We start from the raw sequence: 17657 nt of genomic DNA on the forward strand, positions 1-17657 counted from the left end.
AAGTCCTCCTGTAGTCAATAATTGTATCCCTTAAAACTCATCTTTAATCACTTAAATTACATATTTAAATGTTTCCTTGAATTTGTTTTCTTCGTGCCTTAAAATAGCTTGAATGTAACTCGACACCCTTGCCTCATTTAGTATACGTGGTTCTATGAATATGCAAATGAGCCCCGCCTCCACTCACTCACTCAGCTCAGAGATCCACTGGTTGACGATCACACGTTGATCTGATTGGTTACAAGGTAGTTTGTGACGTCAGAAACACCAGCGATTTCAAAGCGTGTTTTTGAGACTGTCTTTGGTTCACTGCAGTTTTAAGGAGGAAATACTCAGCAATGGTGTCGACTTATGAATTTACACATGCTTTGTCTTAAAGCACATTAAAAACACCACATAGACACATAAACAACATTAAAAGCTTGATTTTCACCACAGGAGGACTATACAATAAAGATAAAGTTCTAAAAATAGTTCAGACCACAACTATAACGATAACCGCACAGAGAAACAATATAGTTAAAATTAATAAAAACATTTTTTTAGCTGATGAATGATAAAAGCCATGACAGCCAATCAGAATCCACCAGACATTTTTAGAACTATTTTCTTCAAGAATTTCATTTAAAAAAAAAATCTTTTCTTCTCTTTTTTTCTTTTCTTTTCTCTCTCTCTCTCTCTTTGGAGCTCCAGCACGATTTGGGTGAAAATCAGATGTTTTTTCTGATAAAAATTGCTGTTTTAAAAAGTGATAAAAAAAACAAAAACAGATTTGCTAGTTTTTTATGGCTGCAAAATTTGTCTTAATATATCAAAACTATATAATGATGATAATTTATATAATTTATAATTATATCTAATTATAAGAAAGTTATATAATTGTAATTGTTGTTATACACTACTACTAAAGTCAAATTTACAGTATTTTTTAAAATACAGATTGTTTCAAAGCAGCTTCCCAATAATAATCCTAAATATAGAAAAACAAGATATATCACTATTGTAATATTGCACTGTAAAATAAAATCAAAAATGGCTATTTAAGAAAATATAAGAATTCTATTTTAAAATTGCGATACTAATATTATTGGCAGTATTCATTTTCAAACTTTAAACCATCAAGCTTTTATTTTGATTACAAATTTGTGAAGATGCACATTATAAGTGTCCCAAACTCAAATGCAAAGATAAGTTTGTCTAGAGCAAAGTTTTATTGTGAACCGAGACGCAGAACACACAACGGATCATGAGATGCTCGTGTGTAAAAGAACACAGTGCCGTGCTTCACTGTGAAACACGCAGCGCATGTATTTATTTAATTCAACCTCTGCCATTATTTAATTGCACTTAACCATGTCAAGATTTCAGTTTCATTTCCATTAAATGTTCCAGTTAGGAATTTTCCATAGAAATCCATCTATCTGTCTTGAAATCTCTCAAAGTCTCGCTATCTTACCTGTCTCTGCAAATTTCCTGCCTTCTCCTTTCATTTCCTCTCTTCCCGGTCCAGTTTTCCTGTCTCATTCACACTCAAAACCTTCTTTCTACCTCCAGTCGCACACCCTCTTCTAAGCAGAGCTTGTGACGTTGTTGTTTTCCCCGAGTGTTGTGTTGCTAAGACTCATGGGAAATACACCAGTACTGTCTGGCTTTGCGTCTGGGGTCGTGAACTTTCTTTCTTAGATCCTGTGGCCTGAAAAAAAAAAAAAAAACGAACCTGAATTTAGTGAGAGAATCAAGCCCAAGCCTTTGAAATCTCAATCAAGCTTTGGTAAAAGTGATGTTTTGCAGGATTGCCTGTCTGATGTTGTGCTGAAGCTGCATCTGGATGTTGTACGCAAACAGAGAACTCTGCCTGCGGTGCGCTTGCTAAATGAGTTTGGCCCATGTCTAGACATGCTTGATATTAAAGCAGAGTCTATGTTGCTATTCACACACACTAAGAGTTGAATGAAATGATCTTGAGGCTTTAAATAGGACCTATTATGCTCTTTTTCTTTTTTTTTTAAAGTCTTGATGTTGTTTTTGTGCTCAACTAGAACAGGTTTTCATGCTTGAATGGTGATTATTTTCCCCATATTCCCCATTGTTGCGGCTCCTCTCTTCCCAGTCTGTCAGTAACGCTCTATTTAGTTCCTGTCTCTATGAAGCCCCTCCTTCTGAAAAGCACACTGTGCTCTGATTGGTCGGCTGGAGCAGTGTGTTGTGATTGGTCGAGCGTTTCGAGTGTGTTTGGGAAATGTCCCGCCCCTTATCATAACCGCCAGTTTCAACACACTAACTCAACCAGGCCCCGCCCCTTTATTCTGCGTATGAATTATTTAAATGAGGAATATTGTGACGTGTTCGTTCCCGGAAGAAACTCAAGACTACAATGGAGGCGTTTCAGGAGTTCAGAAACTCCTAATTTGCTGTTTTATTCCTGTATTGAGAAGTGGTTTTGGTAATCTGTATTAAGTCATTAAAACTTTAATAATTAATTTTTTTTTCTTTTTTTTCTTTTTTTCTTTTTCATAAATAGTGGAACAGAATAGTGTAATTCGATTCCAAAAGGCAATTCTTTTCAATAAATTCAAAACTTACAGTGAGCCAATTCGTTTTAGTGAATCAAACACACACTGCTTAGTGTTATGTTGTATTTAAAGGGGTGGTTGATTATTATTTCACCTTTCTAACTTTAGTTAGTGTGTAATGTTGCTGTTTGAGCATAAACAACATCTGCAAAGTTACAACGCTCAAAGTTCAAAGCAAAGGGAGATATTTGCTTTTAAAGAAATCGCTTTTTAAGGACTACAACAAACGGCTGGTAGAGACTACACCACATTCCTGAATTTTCAGTGCATGTGTGTGAGAGGTAAAAGGACACAAGCTGTTGTAGCTCCGCCCCCTGTGCCGGGAGCAGCAGCTCATTTGTATTTAAAGGAACAGACACAAAACGGTGCGTTTTTGCTCACCCTCAAAAAGTGACAATTTTAACATGCTATATAAAAATATCTGTGGGGTATTTTGAGCAAAAACTTCACACACACACTCTGGGGACATCAGAGACTTATTTTACATCTTGTGAAACGGGCATTATACCACCCCTTTAAAGGGATAGTTCACCCCAAAATGAAAATGTTGTCATCATTTACTCTCCCTCATGTTGTTCCAAACCTGTATGAGTTTCTTTCTTCTGCTGAACAGAAAAGAAGATATTTTGAAGAATGTCTGTAACCAAACAGTTGACGGACCCCATTGACTTACATAGTATTTGTCTATGGGGCCAATCAGCGAATAAATGGCACATTTTTGTCTGGTTAAAATTGTTTTTAAAAAAAAACAAAGTGCAACAATCACTTATTTCTTTGAAACAATGACGTTTTAGCCAGATAATGTTGACTTTGAGTTGAAACCTCTACAGTTGGTTTAACATCATACATTTTTGGTTTGATTTTTGGTTTCAGACACTTTTATCCACAGTGACTTGCATTGCATTCAAGGTATACATTTTATCTATTGATTCATGCGTTCCCTGGGAATCAAACCCATGATTATGGCAATTTTTCAACCATTTCTTCATCAAAAGCACTAAAGAACCGTTATAGTAATTAAAAACTGGAATCAGAATCGATAAATTCCTTATGATTCATATATTTATGTGTTCATTCATATTTAACTCTCTAAACTCTTACATTTGATAACATGATGGTTTGTTCAAATATGAGCAATTAGTTAGTCATTCTTGCCTTAACGATATCGCACTAAAAAACAGAGCTTAACGTTTACATCAGCAGACATTTATTAGAGGTGCTGTAGTTAACCAAAGCTAAATAATCGTTAGTTAACACAATATCTTTTACACTTGAGTTTAGTACTTTATTTGGTAATTTTGGTCAATTTTGATGCATTTTGCCCATTTTAAGTTACACATAAGTGGCAAGAAATGTGTTAATCAGGTTAGCATCGTGTTATTCAAAGCGTGCTTTATTCTGCGTTCTGCATTTTGGCGCTTCAGCTGTCGAATACTTGCGGTAGGAGGCCAGTAGATAATGAAGATGTTTCTTGGACAGCTTGTAACTGTTTGCCACAGTGTTGAAATCCAGCCTGGAGTCCATATATCCACATATGTCAAAGCAGAGAATGTGGAGATATCAGGCGTTGACCTCTAGACCTCGTGGATTGAGCCTTCTCCATTTCTGCACACGTGTGCACATCATTCACATGTGTGCGTTTGGGTTTGTTCTCAGCTGTTGCTATGATTATAGTTTCAGCAATGCCAAATAAAAGCTGAATTTCAGCCTGAAGATAACTCTGATTTGCAGTGTTTTATACACTAAATGAGAAGTGCTGCATGTTAACCGTTATGATATATGCACTATATGCATGTTTTTGAACAAAGTCTCTTCTGCTCACCAAGGCTGCGTTTATTTGATAAAAAAAAAAAAAAAAAAAAAAAAAAAAAAAATTGAAATGGTAGTTTACTAATTGAATATATACTTTTTGAAACATTTCCTTTAAGAACGAAAGCACTTGATAAATTTAATGCATTATTGCTGAATAAAAGTGCTAATTTCAAAAAAATAAAATAAATATCTTACCGACCCAAACTTTTTGAATGCTATAGATGGCTTACATAATTATATCTAAATATTTGCTAATATTAAGTACATATCTAAATATTTCAGTACTTTTTTAGGGGGTTTCTCTTAACCCTCTGGTGCTCTTCTGTTTTGTTTTTATTTCAGTGAAATAAATTCACCATATTTTAGTTTAATAATGTTTTTTATTTAATATTTTGTATTTTTATGGGATTTTCTGGTTCTAAATAAAATGTATGCAATAGTTACAGTATAATCCATTTGTTCACTTTTTGAACATAGACCTGAAAATTAAATATCCAACTTAAACTCAATAAATCTTGAAAGTTTGGTCTCTTTTTAAAGACAACACTTGGCAGATATATATATATATATATATATATATACATTTATTGAGTGAAAGTTATAGAATTTTACATTTATTGTTATAAAACAAATGCTGTTTTAAATTTTTGTATGAAAAATATCTTTTCTAAAACACGTTTTACTCTAAAACTGCGAGAAAATCAAAGCCATAATCTAAACGAGGAGTGTTTTAAATTTGAGGTTGATATCTCAAGAAATGAGCTTTCAGTGAGATGTTGTTCGGCCGCAGTACCAAACGCTTCCACTAGAGGAAATTTGCTTCCCATTAATTCCCAATGCTCTCATTTTTGACCGTGAGGAGCACAAGTGTGACTATTTTATTCAGGACCATTTAACCTTTTAAATACATTTTAAAACCTTTTCTTTGTGTGTGTGTGTGTGTGTGTGTGTGTGTGTGTGTGTGTGTGTGTGTGTGTGTGTGTGTGTGTGTGTGTGTGTGTGTGTTCACATAGCAAGTGCCAAAGTTTCATACCATTCTGATGAAGTAAAAAATTCGAGAATGTCAGAATTGACCGCAGAACACCAGAAGGTTAACAGCTGAGAAGGTCCGGCCGTAGATCATCAAGTGTGCATGTACTTGACTGAACTTGAATGTTTTTTTTTTTTTTTCTCTTTCAAGCCTCCACACTATTTTCCATCTTCCTCCTTTGACCTCTGACCCTTCACTCCCTCAGCGACCATTTCACCCCGTCACCACACTGTTGTTTGACCCCCATATTTTCTTACCTTTTTAGCTGTAAACATTTGTTAGTGCTTACAATAACCTTTCCTCACAAAATGTGTGATGCAGAACACCAGGCTGTTGTGGTTGAGATGTTATAGAACAGTACTATTCAACCTAACCAAATGAACTACACTTATTCATTTTTTTTTTTTTTTTTTTTGGCTAACCAGAGAACAAAAGTTGCACACATCCAAATATGAAATCACACAGGGAGGGGGGAAACTCCCAAATAGCATTCAAGAGCTGTTGCACTCCAGTGGAATAATCCGTCCCGATATCTCATAAACGTTATTCCACTTTGGACCATCTCTCATTCACGCCCTTGAATTCCTCAGTCCGTGGCCCAAACATGGAGCGTTCGCTGATAGCGCAGTTTATAAATCATTGCATTGGTTTTTCCCCTTGTCCTCGCTACGTTTGCACAGGAAGCGGAGGAAATCTGGTCCTCGTTATTTACTCTTGGCTTTGGTTATTTGATTATCGTCAGTCTGCATGTACTTCTCTCTGATTGCACGGAGAAGGACACGCACCTCTCCGGGTTTTTTTTTTTTTTTTTTTTTTAAGCCTAATGGGACTCACCTTGAGCCGAATATGCAGATGCTTCAAAGTCTGAGTGCTTGCAACATCTGGTTGTTGTATTAACGTGTCCGTTGAACTTTCAAAGGGATTTACGGCTGCTCTAGAAGTCGCCCTGTGGTGAAAAATTCTTGCCAATGGCTTTTGTTCATATGTGCCTCCCAGTGCCATAGCAACCACTAATTATAGCATTCCATGGATTCCCTTTTAAGACGACGACGAGGAAGAAAATTACAGCCACCTCTTGGCCCTGTGACCCCACTGCTCACTATCTAATATAGCAATATTGGTTGCCTTCAAAGATGTCCTGCCTTGTGATTTGTTATTAGTGGTGTTTGTTTAGGCAGGCTCCATTATTATTGCTCATATTTAAAGTATTAAAAAAGCATGCGCAACTCATCCCGCATCTGTATATTACATGTGCATGAAGGTTGTAGCTGTGTGTAGTAGAGCCTCTAATATGAACATCCATGATGGTTTTGATTCAAAGACAGCAGCAAGAAGAAACTTGGAGACTGCTGTGATTTCCCTACAGGAATGTGTATGTGGTCTAGATCTCTCTGTTCAAACACAGTGTGCGGTTGGTTAAAAATACACTGTCGTGAAAAAACATGTCTCTCCACGCAGGTAGTTTTTAATCCACTGTTTGGCTCTTAAATCTAATTGATTTATACTTTTTGCTTGTGTCTTTCAGCCCTCCGAGGCCTTTTCGGTTTCCCAAAAGGTAAGCTCACTGTTGAACTCCTTTTTATTTTTTTATTTATGAGATACTAAAATAAAACACTAAAATTTATTTAAAAAAAAATGATTACAAAGTTATTTAAAATTATATTATTTTATTACTTTGTTTTGCATGAATTTAAGTGGTGATGTAGTTTGTTTCCGCCATTGATTAAAAAACAAAAAAGCTAATTGTGACTATTTATTTCACAATTCTGACTTTTTTTCCTTGCAATTGAGTTTAAATCTCGCAATTCAGATTTATTTATTTTTCTCAGGATTGGGCTTTATGACTCGCAATTGTGAGTTTATATCTCAAAATTCTGAGAAAAGAAGTCACAATTGCAAGAAAAAACTCACAATTGCAAGATATAAACTCACAATTGCAAGAAAAAAGTCACTATTGCAAGAAAAGTCACAATTGCAAGATATAAACTCACAATTGCAAGAAAAAAGTAAGAATTGCAAGATATAAACTAACAATTGCAAGAAAAGTCACAATTGCAAGAAAAAAGTCAGAATTGCAAGAAAAAAGTAAGAATTGCAAGATATAAACTCACAATTGCAAGAAAAAAGTCACTATTGCAAGAAAAGTCACAATTGCAAGATATAAACTCACAATTGCAAGAAAAAAGTAAGAATTGCAAGATATAAACTAACAATTGCAAGAAAAGTCAGAATTGCAAGAAAAAAGTCAGAATTGCAAGAAAAAAGTAAGAATTGCAAGATATAAACTCACAATTGCAAGAAAAAAGTCACTATTGCAAGAAAAGTCACAATTGCAAGAAAAAAGTAAGAATTGCAAGATATAAACTCACAATTGCAAGAAAAGTCACAATTGCAAGAAAAGAGTCACAATTGCAAGAAAAAAGTAAGAATTGCAAGATATAAACTCACAATTGCAAGAAAAAAGTCACAATTGCAAGAAAAAGTCACAATTGCAAGATATAAATATAAATATATAAAAAATAAATATAAATATCTGAATTGCCAGAAAAGTCAAAATTCTGAGATATGAACTCGCAATTGTTAGTTGATATTCTGCAATTCTGACTTTTTTCTTGCAATTGTGAGTTTATATTCCGTAATTCTGACTTTATAACCTCACAATTCTGAGAAAAGAAGTTAGAGTTGTGAGATAGTCTCAATTGTCTTTTAAATAGTGTTTTTCCGTGGCGGAAACTGGCTTCCATAGTAATATGCGTTAAAGGCTTGATTAAATGAATCTTTCTCAATTGCAGTTATGCAGAGCTCATTGCTGATTGGCCGGTGGTGGTGTTGGGGGTGTGCACCGTTCTCATCGTGGTTTGTGCTCTGGTCGGTATTCTCGTGCCTGACCTGCCTGACTTCTCAAATCCACTGCAGGTGAGCGTGAGGAACATTTGCACCGAAATTTCAGCTATTGACATTTTATTTTGGCCGAAACAGCTTTTTTTGGATTATGGGCTTAAATAGTTTTTCGAGGGCCGAAATCAGTGACCAAAACAGGCGTTTCAGGCCGCATTTACAGTACATGCTTCAAGTGACCCAATTCTGATTTGTTTCCTCCCATGTGGCACAGATCTGATATGACCCACGAACGTGTTAGCAGGAAAAAAACACATAGATCTTGATATTCTCAGATCGATTTCAGGCCTCATTCATATGTGGAAATAAATCTGATATGAATCAGATACATGCATTTGCGTCTGCCATATAAGTGGACAGATGGGATATTCCCGTCATTGAAAAAGCGACGGTGACGAATGACATCAACTCACCCACCGCGATCACATGACCAGGCTGCAATAAGGGCTCTCCTCTTGTTTTCTCCGCCTTAAGAGACCAATGTTTTGACCTTTTAAAGATTGTGTTGAAAGCAAAAGTTTTCATTTCGTCTGCGTCCATTGCAAATCCATTGCAGTTTTTTCCGGGTCAGTTCGTCTACCTTGGGTTGTCAGATAATGGGTCACTATTAAAAGATGATGTAAGCTGGTCGTAAAATCTGAATATAGTCAGCAAATCAAAATTGGGCATGAAGACTTTCAGTGTAACTGCGGCCTAATTAGCGCGTCTGATTGCACGTTTTGACTGTTCAGCGTCTATTTTGTGCGCACAACGTGGATAAGTTACTACAATTAAACATGTGAGCTGTGTAGACACTCGCTCTGGATCGACAATATTAATTTCTCGATTTTAATCGGTATTGATATGGTTTCTTAAAATCCCCCTGTAATCAATAATTGTGTCTTTGATCACCAAAATATCATATTTAAGCGTTTTCGCTGTTTACTACTGTTTATAGTATATAGACAATTTTCCAAAACGTACCATGCTGCGATGCTTCTTCACAACATTCTGTCCAATAACATGGTTTTGCCATCATGCTTTTTGGAACTTTTGTTTATTTTTATATTATAAATATATAGTATTAATATATGGTATTTTTATTTTTCATCCCTGCGCGTATTGATGTTATTAAACCCTACATGGATCAAATCCTGACTGAAAATTGTCCTGCCTGAAATGTCTACTGGCAGTCTGAGTGAAGATTTGTTGTCATTTGTCTTGTTAGGGATTTGAACCGAGGGGCACTGCAATAGGCCAGCGACTCGTAACGTGGAACAACATGGTGAAAAACACGGGATACAAGGCAACGCTGGCCAACTACCCCTTCAAATACGCAGATGAGCAGGCCAAAAGGTAACAGTCCACTTCTTTCTTATCTGATAACCATATTTTCCTAGTTCGTATTCGTCAGATGAATGACGTGAGGATTAGAACTCAGACCAGGATTGGTTGAAATAGTTATGGGATTGCGGTGTCTACAGGATTTTGGGTTTGTAGTAGAGGACATGGCCTTTATTTATGTTATTTAAATGCATAAAATTCAGCACAATGAATCAATTCACAAGAGCTCTGGTCAAGCGTGCTTATTTTATATATTAGTGAAATCTAATATATTGACAAGCCGCCCAAATGACTACTGGAAATGCTGTAAAATCAAAACACTTTATATGTATTTTTTTTTGCTCCTGAATAGCAGTTCTTGGTAATGACGTGTGTTGGCTCATCTTGATCCGGATCATTGTAAGTTGGATTAGAGATCATGACAGAAGCGTCCTGAAAGAAAATGAGCGTGTGTATGTCACGGCTCCGTCACAGCGTGTGCATAGGCGTCTTCCCTCTGATTAAAGAGACTTCCTGTCTGTGGAACAGGATGTGCTGTCAGAAGCGGTCCTGCCCTCTGTCAGTAATAATGATAACGGGCGTTTCATTCGCAGATCTCTAATGGCAACAATGTGAGGAGGGTTTCCTGTGGCCGAAATTGTGTGCTCTGGAATTAATAATTAGCAAGGATTTTCGGTTCCACTTTATTTTGATAGTCCACTTTAGACATTCTACTAACTATAAGTAACTTTGCAATTACATGTCAACTAACTCTCATTAGAGAGGTTATGGTTAGGTGTTAGGGTTCGGGTTAGTAGAAAAAGTTGGCATGTAGTTCCCAAGTTATAGTCAGTAGAATATCTGTTGGGGGGAGAATCAACATAAAGTGTTTTTAAGCAGATATTAAGCGGACCGTCTACTGTCTACAGTTAGTTGACATGTAGTTGCAAAGTTACTTATAGTTAGTAGAATGTCTAAAGTGTCTATCGAAATAGAGTTCTTTCATTAAAGCTTTCTAAATCTGACAAGAATCAATCGCAAGTTAAGAACCGCTAGACTATGGTTTTGTGTGACGAAGGTTTTGAGGTTTTATTTGGGCAACTTTCAACATAAAGAACAGTGGTGTATATAGACCATAGCCTGAGTAGATATATTTAATTTGACACAAATGTAAACAAAGCTGTGAGGGACAGACATGCAGCCAGAGACATATTTTGAAATGCATTGATTTAATTTGCAAATGCTCTCTTTTTCTGTGTTTTAGTCACCAAGATGACCGGTGGTCCAAGGATCACTATGATAGAAAGAAAAGACAAGCGGAGTGGGATTTCAGTAAAGACAGTTTCTTCTGTGATGTACCAGGTGAGTTTTTACATTCACTCTTATCATATAGAAATTACCACACTCCAAAACCATATGTCCGTAGGTTCGGTTTTCAAAAATACCATAAAAGCAGTCATATTGTAAAATGTTACAATTTAAATATATTACTATTGTTTTCTGTTTTATTTATTTATTTTGAACATATTTTAAAATGTGATCAAAGCTAAATTTTCAGCATCATTACTCCAGTCTTCAGTGTCACATGATCCTTCAGAAATCATTCTAATATGCTGATTTGCTGCTGACAAATGTATTTTGGAGTCAATATACTGGCAAAATGAAGCACAGATGTATGAAATACACTATTGGAGATGTGGTGACATGAATCAAATCCGCCACCTAGTGGACCAATGAAAGAGGTTTTTTAGTTTCAAGGGACATGAAACCCCAAAACATATTTTTTGAGATGTGAACAGATGGCTGCACATCACTGAAAACACTAAAAGCACTGAACAAAAAGTATCATGCCTTTTTATTCTTTCTGTGTTAAACTGACCTGTCGTTTGTTCAGAGACTAGTGCTCGTAAATGTCATGAAAATATTATTAGACCTTTTAAATGTTCTTCTGCGTTTCTCCCTCATTTTGGGAGTTTGTTGTCATATAGGGTTATATTTTTTAAATGCATCAAGTAGGCATGTGCCGGTATTCGGTAATGCGATAAATCGCGGTAATGAATATGCACGATATTGTTATCGCGGGCACTTCAAAATACCGCGAAAAATTATAATCCGAATTTAGATTTTTAGAACGCACATTATAGCTTATTTTCCATCAACCGCTTAAACAAACACTGCATATATGCTGCGCGAAACACGTGCGCACTCTGATGTAAACAATCGCCACGTGTATAAGCATGCGGCCGGTGCGCACTTCTAGTCTAATGTAAACAGTCCTCACATGGAGAAGCAGCATGGTGGAAGGAGGAACGCCGCCGCCTACAGTCTATGGCCGCCGCCGAACTATCCGGATCCATCCCGCTTCTAAAAGCAGAGCTGCCAACTCGACGCATTCAGCGCGAGACTCTTCACACGCTCACGCCACACATCCGTTTTCTCACGCAGAGAAAAATCGCGGAGCAAAGAGGACACGAAGACGGACAAACAAGACAGAGTAACCTAGGTTACTTTTGATATGAAACAGAACAATTGTGTCACATAACGTTACATTTAAACCATTTAATGACCAGCAGCATGTTAGATGACTAAAACAAATAGATAAAGAGGAGTATTTTGCTGAATATGTGCACTGCACTTTTTTACATATTTATTATATTTTTACTTGTGCCATTACATAATTGTTATTATAATGAAAACCACATTATATTTGATTTAATTAGTTATTTGTAACCTTTAATAATACCAGCTGATAGGGCTCTATATGGTTACATAGCATTTTGTGAGATATTTTTTTTCATGAGAAAAAAATAACATGTGGGCTATCTACTGTAGCCTTCCTAATATTTATCCAAAATTAGTCAATATTGAATCAAGATTTAAATCAAATCCCAAGTATTGAATTGAAATCGTTAAATTTGTGTTAAGCAATAGAAACAGTAGCCTACCAGTCATTGTAACATGTTGTCACTAAACTTAATAAAATTCAGTTTAGTTACCAAATGTTTTGACAATCACAATTACACCTTGTGATGCAAGTTTTATTTATTTTTTACACCACCCCCCAATCCATCTGTTTCTCATGTGCAATTAAAATATCGTGATAATACCGTATACCGTGATAAAAGCTCTCTCAATTAATCGCAGCATGAAAATGTGATACCGGCACATGCCTAGCATCAAGGCGCCCTCATCTCTGTTTGGTTTCTCCTCTGTGGTCATATTTTAATATTCATATGTCTGTATAATGAGTGTGTTGCAGGTCTGTGTTTTATTGGTTGTTTTCTCCCCTTTTCCCACCTTCTACTCTCCCACTTTTCCATTTTTTTGAGACTTTTTCTAACTCTGAGGTGTGAACGGCCAGGCCAAAACAGGTTTGGTTTCATGACACTTTAATTACCAAATGTTGTCTCTCTACAGGTGACAGCTATTCCCGAATCGTATTTGCCTCTGCCGAGGGAAAGAACTTGTGGAATATACAGGCAATAAAGTCCATGTGCAATTTTGACAATACACGGGTATGTGGCGTTGCATTGCATGTATTGGTTATACCATTTGCAGATGTTTTATGTTGGAAATGTGTTTTATACTAGTGTTTTTCTTGTCTGATTCTTCAGGTTCGCTCCCATCCCCAGTACTTGGATCTGTGTCAGCGCACAACTGCTGCCTCCTGCTGTCCCAGCTGGACACTTGGGAACTACATAGCCGTCCTTACGAACAAATCCTCCTGCCAAATGATCACAGAGCGAGATGTTTCCCACACCCTAAAAATCCTGCGCTCCTGTGCAAAGTATTACCACAACGGCACCCTTGGTCCTGAGTGTTGGGACATGACCACCCGTAAGAAGGACCTCAAGTGTAGCAACGTGCCGCGGAAGTGTACAAAATACAATGCCGTGTATCAGATTTTTCACTTTTTGGTGGACAAAGACTTTCTGAACCCAAAGAACACTGAGTACCTTCCACCTAACCTCAAGTACAGCATGCTCTTCGCTCCCACGGAGAAAGGAGAAACAATGATGAACATTTACTTGGACAACTTTGAGAACTGGAACTCCTCGGATGGGATCACGAGCATCACAGGAATAGAATTTGGCATTAAACACAACTTGTTTCAGGACTACCTGCTAACAGATACCATGTATCCCGCAATAGCTATTGTGATTGTGTTGGTGGTTATGTGCGTCTACACAAAATCAATGTTCATCACCCTTATGACCATGTTTGCTATCATTAGTTCTCTGATTGTCTCGTATTTCCTATACCGTGTGGTCTTCAACTTTGAGTTCTTCCCCTTCATGAACCTCACTGCGCTCATCATACTGGTGGGAATTGGTGCAGACGATGCCTTCGTGCTCTGTGACGTCTGGAACTACACAAAGTTTGACAAACCCAATTCTGAGCTCTCTGAAGTGGTAAGCGTTACGCTTCAACACGCGGCACTCTCAATGTTTGTCACCAGTTTCACCACAGCTGCTGCCTTTTACGCCAATTACGTGAGCAACATCACTGCTATCAGATGTTTCGGTGTATACGCTGGTACTGCCATCCTGGTTAACTACATTCTGATGGTCACCTGGTTGCCAGCTGTGGTGGTCCTACACGAGCGGTACCTGGTCAACGTCTTTACATGCTCTCGGTCACAACACCGTCAGACGACGGGCATTACAACGTTTTGGACAAGCCTTTGCCAAATAGTCAACAAGTGTCTTTTTAGCATCTCTGAGGCCTCACGGATTTTCTTTGAGAAGGTTTTGCCTTGCGTCGTGATCAAGTTGCGCTACTTGTGGCTCTTGTGGTTCCTGGGTTTGACGGTGGGTGGCGCCTACGTTGTTTGCGTGAATCCCAAGATGAAACTGCCTTCTCTGGAGCTGTCGGAGTTCCAGGTGTTTCGTTCCTCACATCCCTTTGAACGCTACGATGCGGAGTACAAGAAACTCTTTATGTTTGAACGAGTCAACCATGGGGAAGACCTACACATGCCGATCACCATAATTTGGGGTGTTACTCCAGTTGACAGTGGAGATCCCCTGAACCCCAAAAATAAGGGTAAACTAACACTCGACACAACCTTCAATATTGCGAGTCCTGGAAGTCAGGTTTGGATTCTCAATTTTTGCCAGAAGCTTAGGAACCAAAGCTTCGTGTTCCAGTCGGAAGAGCAAGACTTCACAAGCTGTTTCATGGAGACTTTCAAGCAGTGGATGGAAAACCAAGACTGCGAGGAAGCATCCGTCTATCCCTGCTGTAGTCAGTCCACGTTCCCTTACCGGCAAGACGTCTTTGAGTTGTGCATCAAACGAGCCATTATGGAGCTTGACCGAAGCACCATCTACCACCTCGACAGCAAGACTCCAGGCCCAAGGTTTGACATCAATGACACAATTCGGGCAATTGTGCTCGAGTTTCAAAGTACCTACCATTTCACTCTGGCGTATGAGAAGATGCATCAGTTTTACAGAGAAGTTGATGCTTGGATTGAAGAGGAGCTGAGGGATGCTCCTGAGGGACTGAACTACGGATGGTTCGTAAGCAACTTGGAGTTCTACGACCTACAGGATAGCCTTTCGGATGGGACTCTTATTGCTATGGCATTATCGGTGGTGGTGGCCTTCAGTGTTATGCTCCTGACCACCTGGAATATCATCATCAGCCTCTACGCCATCATATCCATCGCAGGAACCATATTTGTAACAGTTGGGTCGTTGGTGCTCTTGGGTTGGGAACTAAATGTGCTTGAATCAGTGACGATCTCAGTTGCTGTAGGTCTCTCTGTGGACTTTGCTGTTCATTACGGCGTGGCATACCGTCTTGCCCCAGAACCAGACAGGGAAGGAAAGGTGATTTTCTCCTTGAGTAGAATGGGCTCGGCTATAGCTATGGCAGCACTCACAACATTTGTAGCCGGTGCAATGATGATGCCATCCACAGTTCTGGCCTACACCCAACTGGGAACGTTTTTGATGCTAATCATGTGCATTAGTTGGGCCTTTGCTACGTTTTTCTTTCAATGCATGTGTCGCTGTCTTGGTCCTCAGGGCACCTGTGGACAGATTCCTTTGCCAAAGAAACTCCAGTGCTACACCTTTACAGAGCACACGCCTGAAAGCCAATCTAATCCAAGCCAAGGTAAACTTGGTGCTTGCTACACGACCAAGTACCCGATAGATAACGCAAGAAGTGAGGGTCGACATGAACACTATGAGCTTGAGCCCTTGGCGCTGAACGTCAGAAATGAGGAAAAGGCTTCCGACGAGGAACAGGAGGCATGTACACAGTTGCACAACGGCATCGCTTCTCATCACTCAACCATGTGCCCACCACACACTCCACTGAAAATCAACACCGACTCAAGAGAACCCAATCCTGAGCTTGAAAATGGCTCAGAACTTTCTCATCCTCATCAGTATCCTTACAATACAAGGTGCACCTGTGAGAACTCAATGCATCAATACATGAGGGAGCGACAAAGGACTCCTTATCATCCTTGCAGCCAATCTCGAGAAACCCAATGCTCCGCTAATCAGACCAATCGCTTACCTGTGGGTCAGAACTTTCAGTCCTCATGGGATACGACGCACACTCCCACTAATTGTGGCCACTTTTGCTCTCAGAGTCAAACATCAAGACCAGTCCCTCACAGATGTTTCCCTGGAGGCTACAGCATGCAAACAGTGCATCTTTTGCATCAGGCGCTGTTGTCCGATACTGCAGCGCACGACGAGTCTCACATCAGTGCAAGTGGCCCCAATTCGCTTCTACCAGAGAACCAGAACTTTCCAGCTCACATTCAGTTTCCAGATGTTCAGCGCTGCTCTTTGCCTGACACAACTCAAGTCTGTACCGTTAATCATGATACACAGAAGACAGGAGACCTAGGATTAAATTCCCAGACCCCTCAAAAAATACCATTGAACCATATAAAAACAAAAGTAAATGGCACTTGTGTTTTAATACAGGACAGTTGTGAGATTCGCGAAGCGATTCCAGTGGTACCGGAGGAGAGTGTCAAATTCAATCAAAGTAACAAAGACAATAATGAAAGGGCAGCAGAGCCTGTCTCTCACAAAAAAAACTGTTTTAAAAAGACTGTAAAAGTGAAGTGCAATTCTGCAGAGTTTCACAAGCCAAAAACCAGCGTGCCTACTATTGCCATTCATTCGAAAGCCTCATCTGAGAGTTTATGCTAACATGTAAAGTTAGTGTTAGACTGCGATATCAAAGCATATTGCCATATTGTTAAGATTTAGCACAGAAAAGCAACTACAGGAGAGCGTTCCTTGACATTATGTGCATGTGAATGCTGACATGACGTCAAGGGAAACATTTATATTTGGAAAACAAGTCTTGTTTAAGAAGACACTATTTTAACCCACTGGCTGGTATTTGTGTGACCTCTCATATTTTTTTTTATATCTGGCCACAGGCCATCACTTTTTCATGAGAACAAAAAAAAAAAAAACGTATTCAGAATTTATTTTCCTGCACATTTCATATGAACTTGTATATATATTTTTTGTGTGTATTGTGTATGTATTTGAGTCATGCACTTTTTTTTGTTGATGTTGATTTTAATTGTTTCACCTGTAAAGTAAACTTCAGTAGTTTATGTGCTGGTGAATTGAAAAACTGATTGTGCTTTGTTTCTAAGTTGTCGTTTCTTCCCAGTTTCTCGGATAAAACTGCCTCCTCCTGCAGTGTGCAAACATTTACATTAGCCTCAGGACTTCAGGAAAATTTAGTCAGTTTATGACTTGTGTGAATTTAAGTGTACAAATGTGTCCTTGACATATACTGTGTGTATGTCTCACCCAAACATTTATTTATTAACTAAGTCATCTTTAAAAATTAGGGAGTTTTTTTCAAAAGAAAGATAATCACCAATTTTACATTATTTATGTTCTATACAATTGGTTTTTGATTATTTAATATTGGATCTACAAATAAAGGCTGATATCTGGTATAATAATAGCAATAATAATTCAAATGTATAATACAGTTGTAAAATATATATTTTATGTGAACGTGTCACCTGATATGTGCTT

The 17657-nt window shown here is 38.2% G+C and overlaps 1 protein-coding gene across 2 annotated transcripts in view; it reads left to right on the forward strand.

The window, feature by feature from the left end:
• Positions 1 to 17245, forward strand: part of disp1 (dispatched homolog 1) — a 73885-nt gene extending 56640 nt beyond the window's left edge. For both annotated transcript variants that reach the window (XM_084432675.1, XM_084432674.1), the window contains exons 3-8: positions 6941 to 6970; positions 8208 to 8331; positions 9521 to 9648; positions 10880 to 10977; positions 13033 to 13130; positions 13230 to 17245. In XM_084432675.1, the coding sequence (XP_084288801.1) occupies positions 6941 to 6970; positions 8208 to 8331; positions 9521 to 9648; positions 10880 to 10977; positions 13033 to 13130; positions 13230 to 16802 (4051 nt within the window). In that variant the 3' untranslated portion in view covers positions 16803 to 17245. The remainder of the gene's footprint in view (positions 1 to 6940; positions 6971 to 8207; positions 8332 to 9520; positions 9649 to 10879; positions 10978 to 13032; positions 13131 to 13229) is intronic.
• The last annotated feature ends 412 nt before the right edge of the window (positions 17246 to 17657 follow it).

This window comes from Rutilus rutilus, assembly GCF_951802725.1.
Source record: "Rutilus rutilus genome assembly, chromosome: 15".
NCBI classification, from domain to species: Eukaryota; Metazoa; Chordata; class Actinopteri; order Cypriniformes; family Leuciscidae; genus Rutilus; species Rutilus rutilus.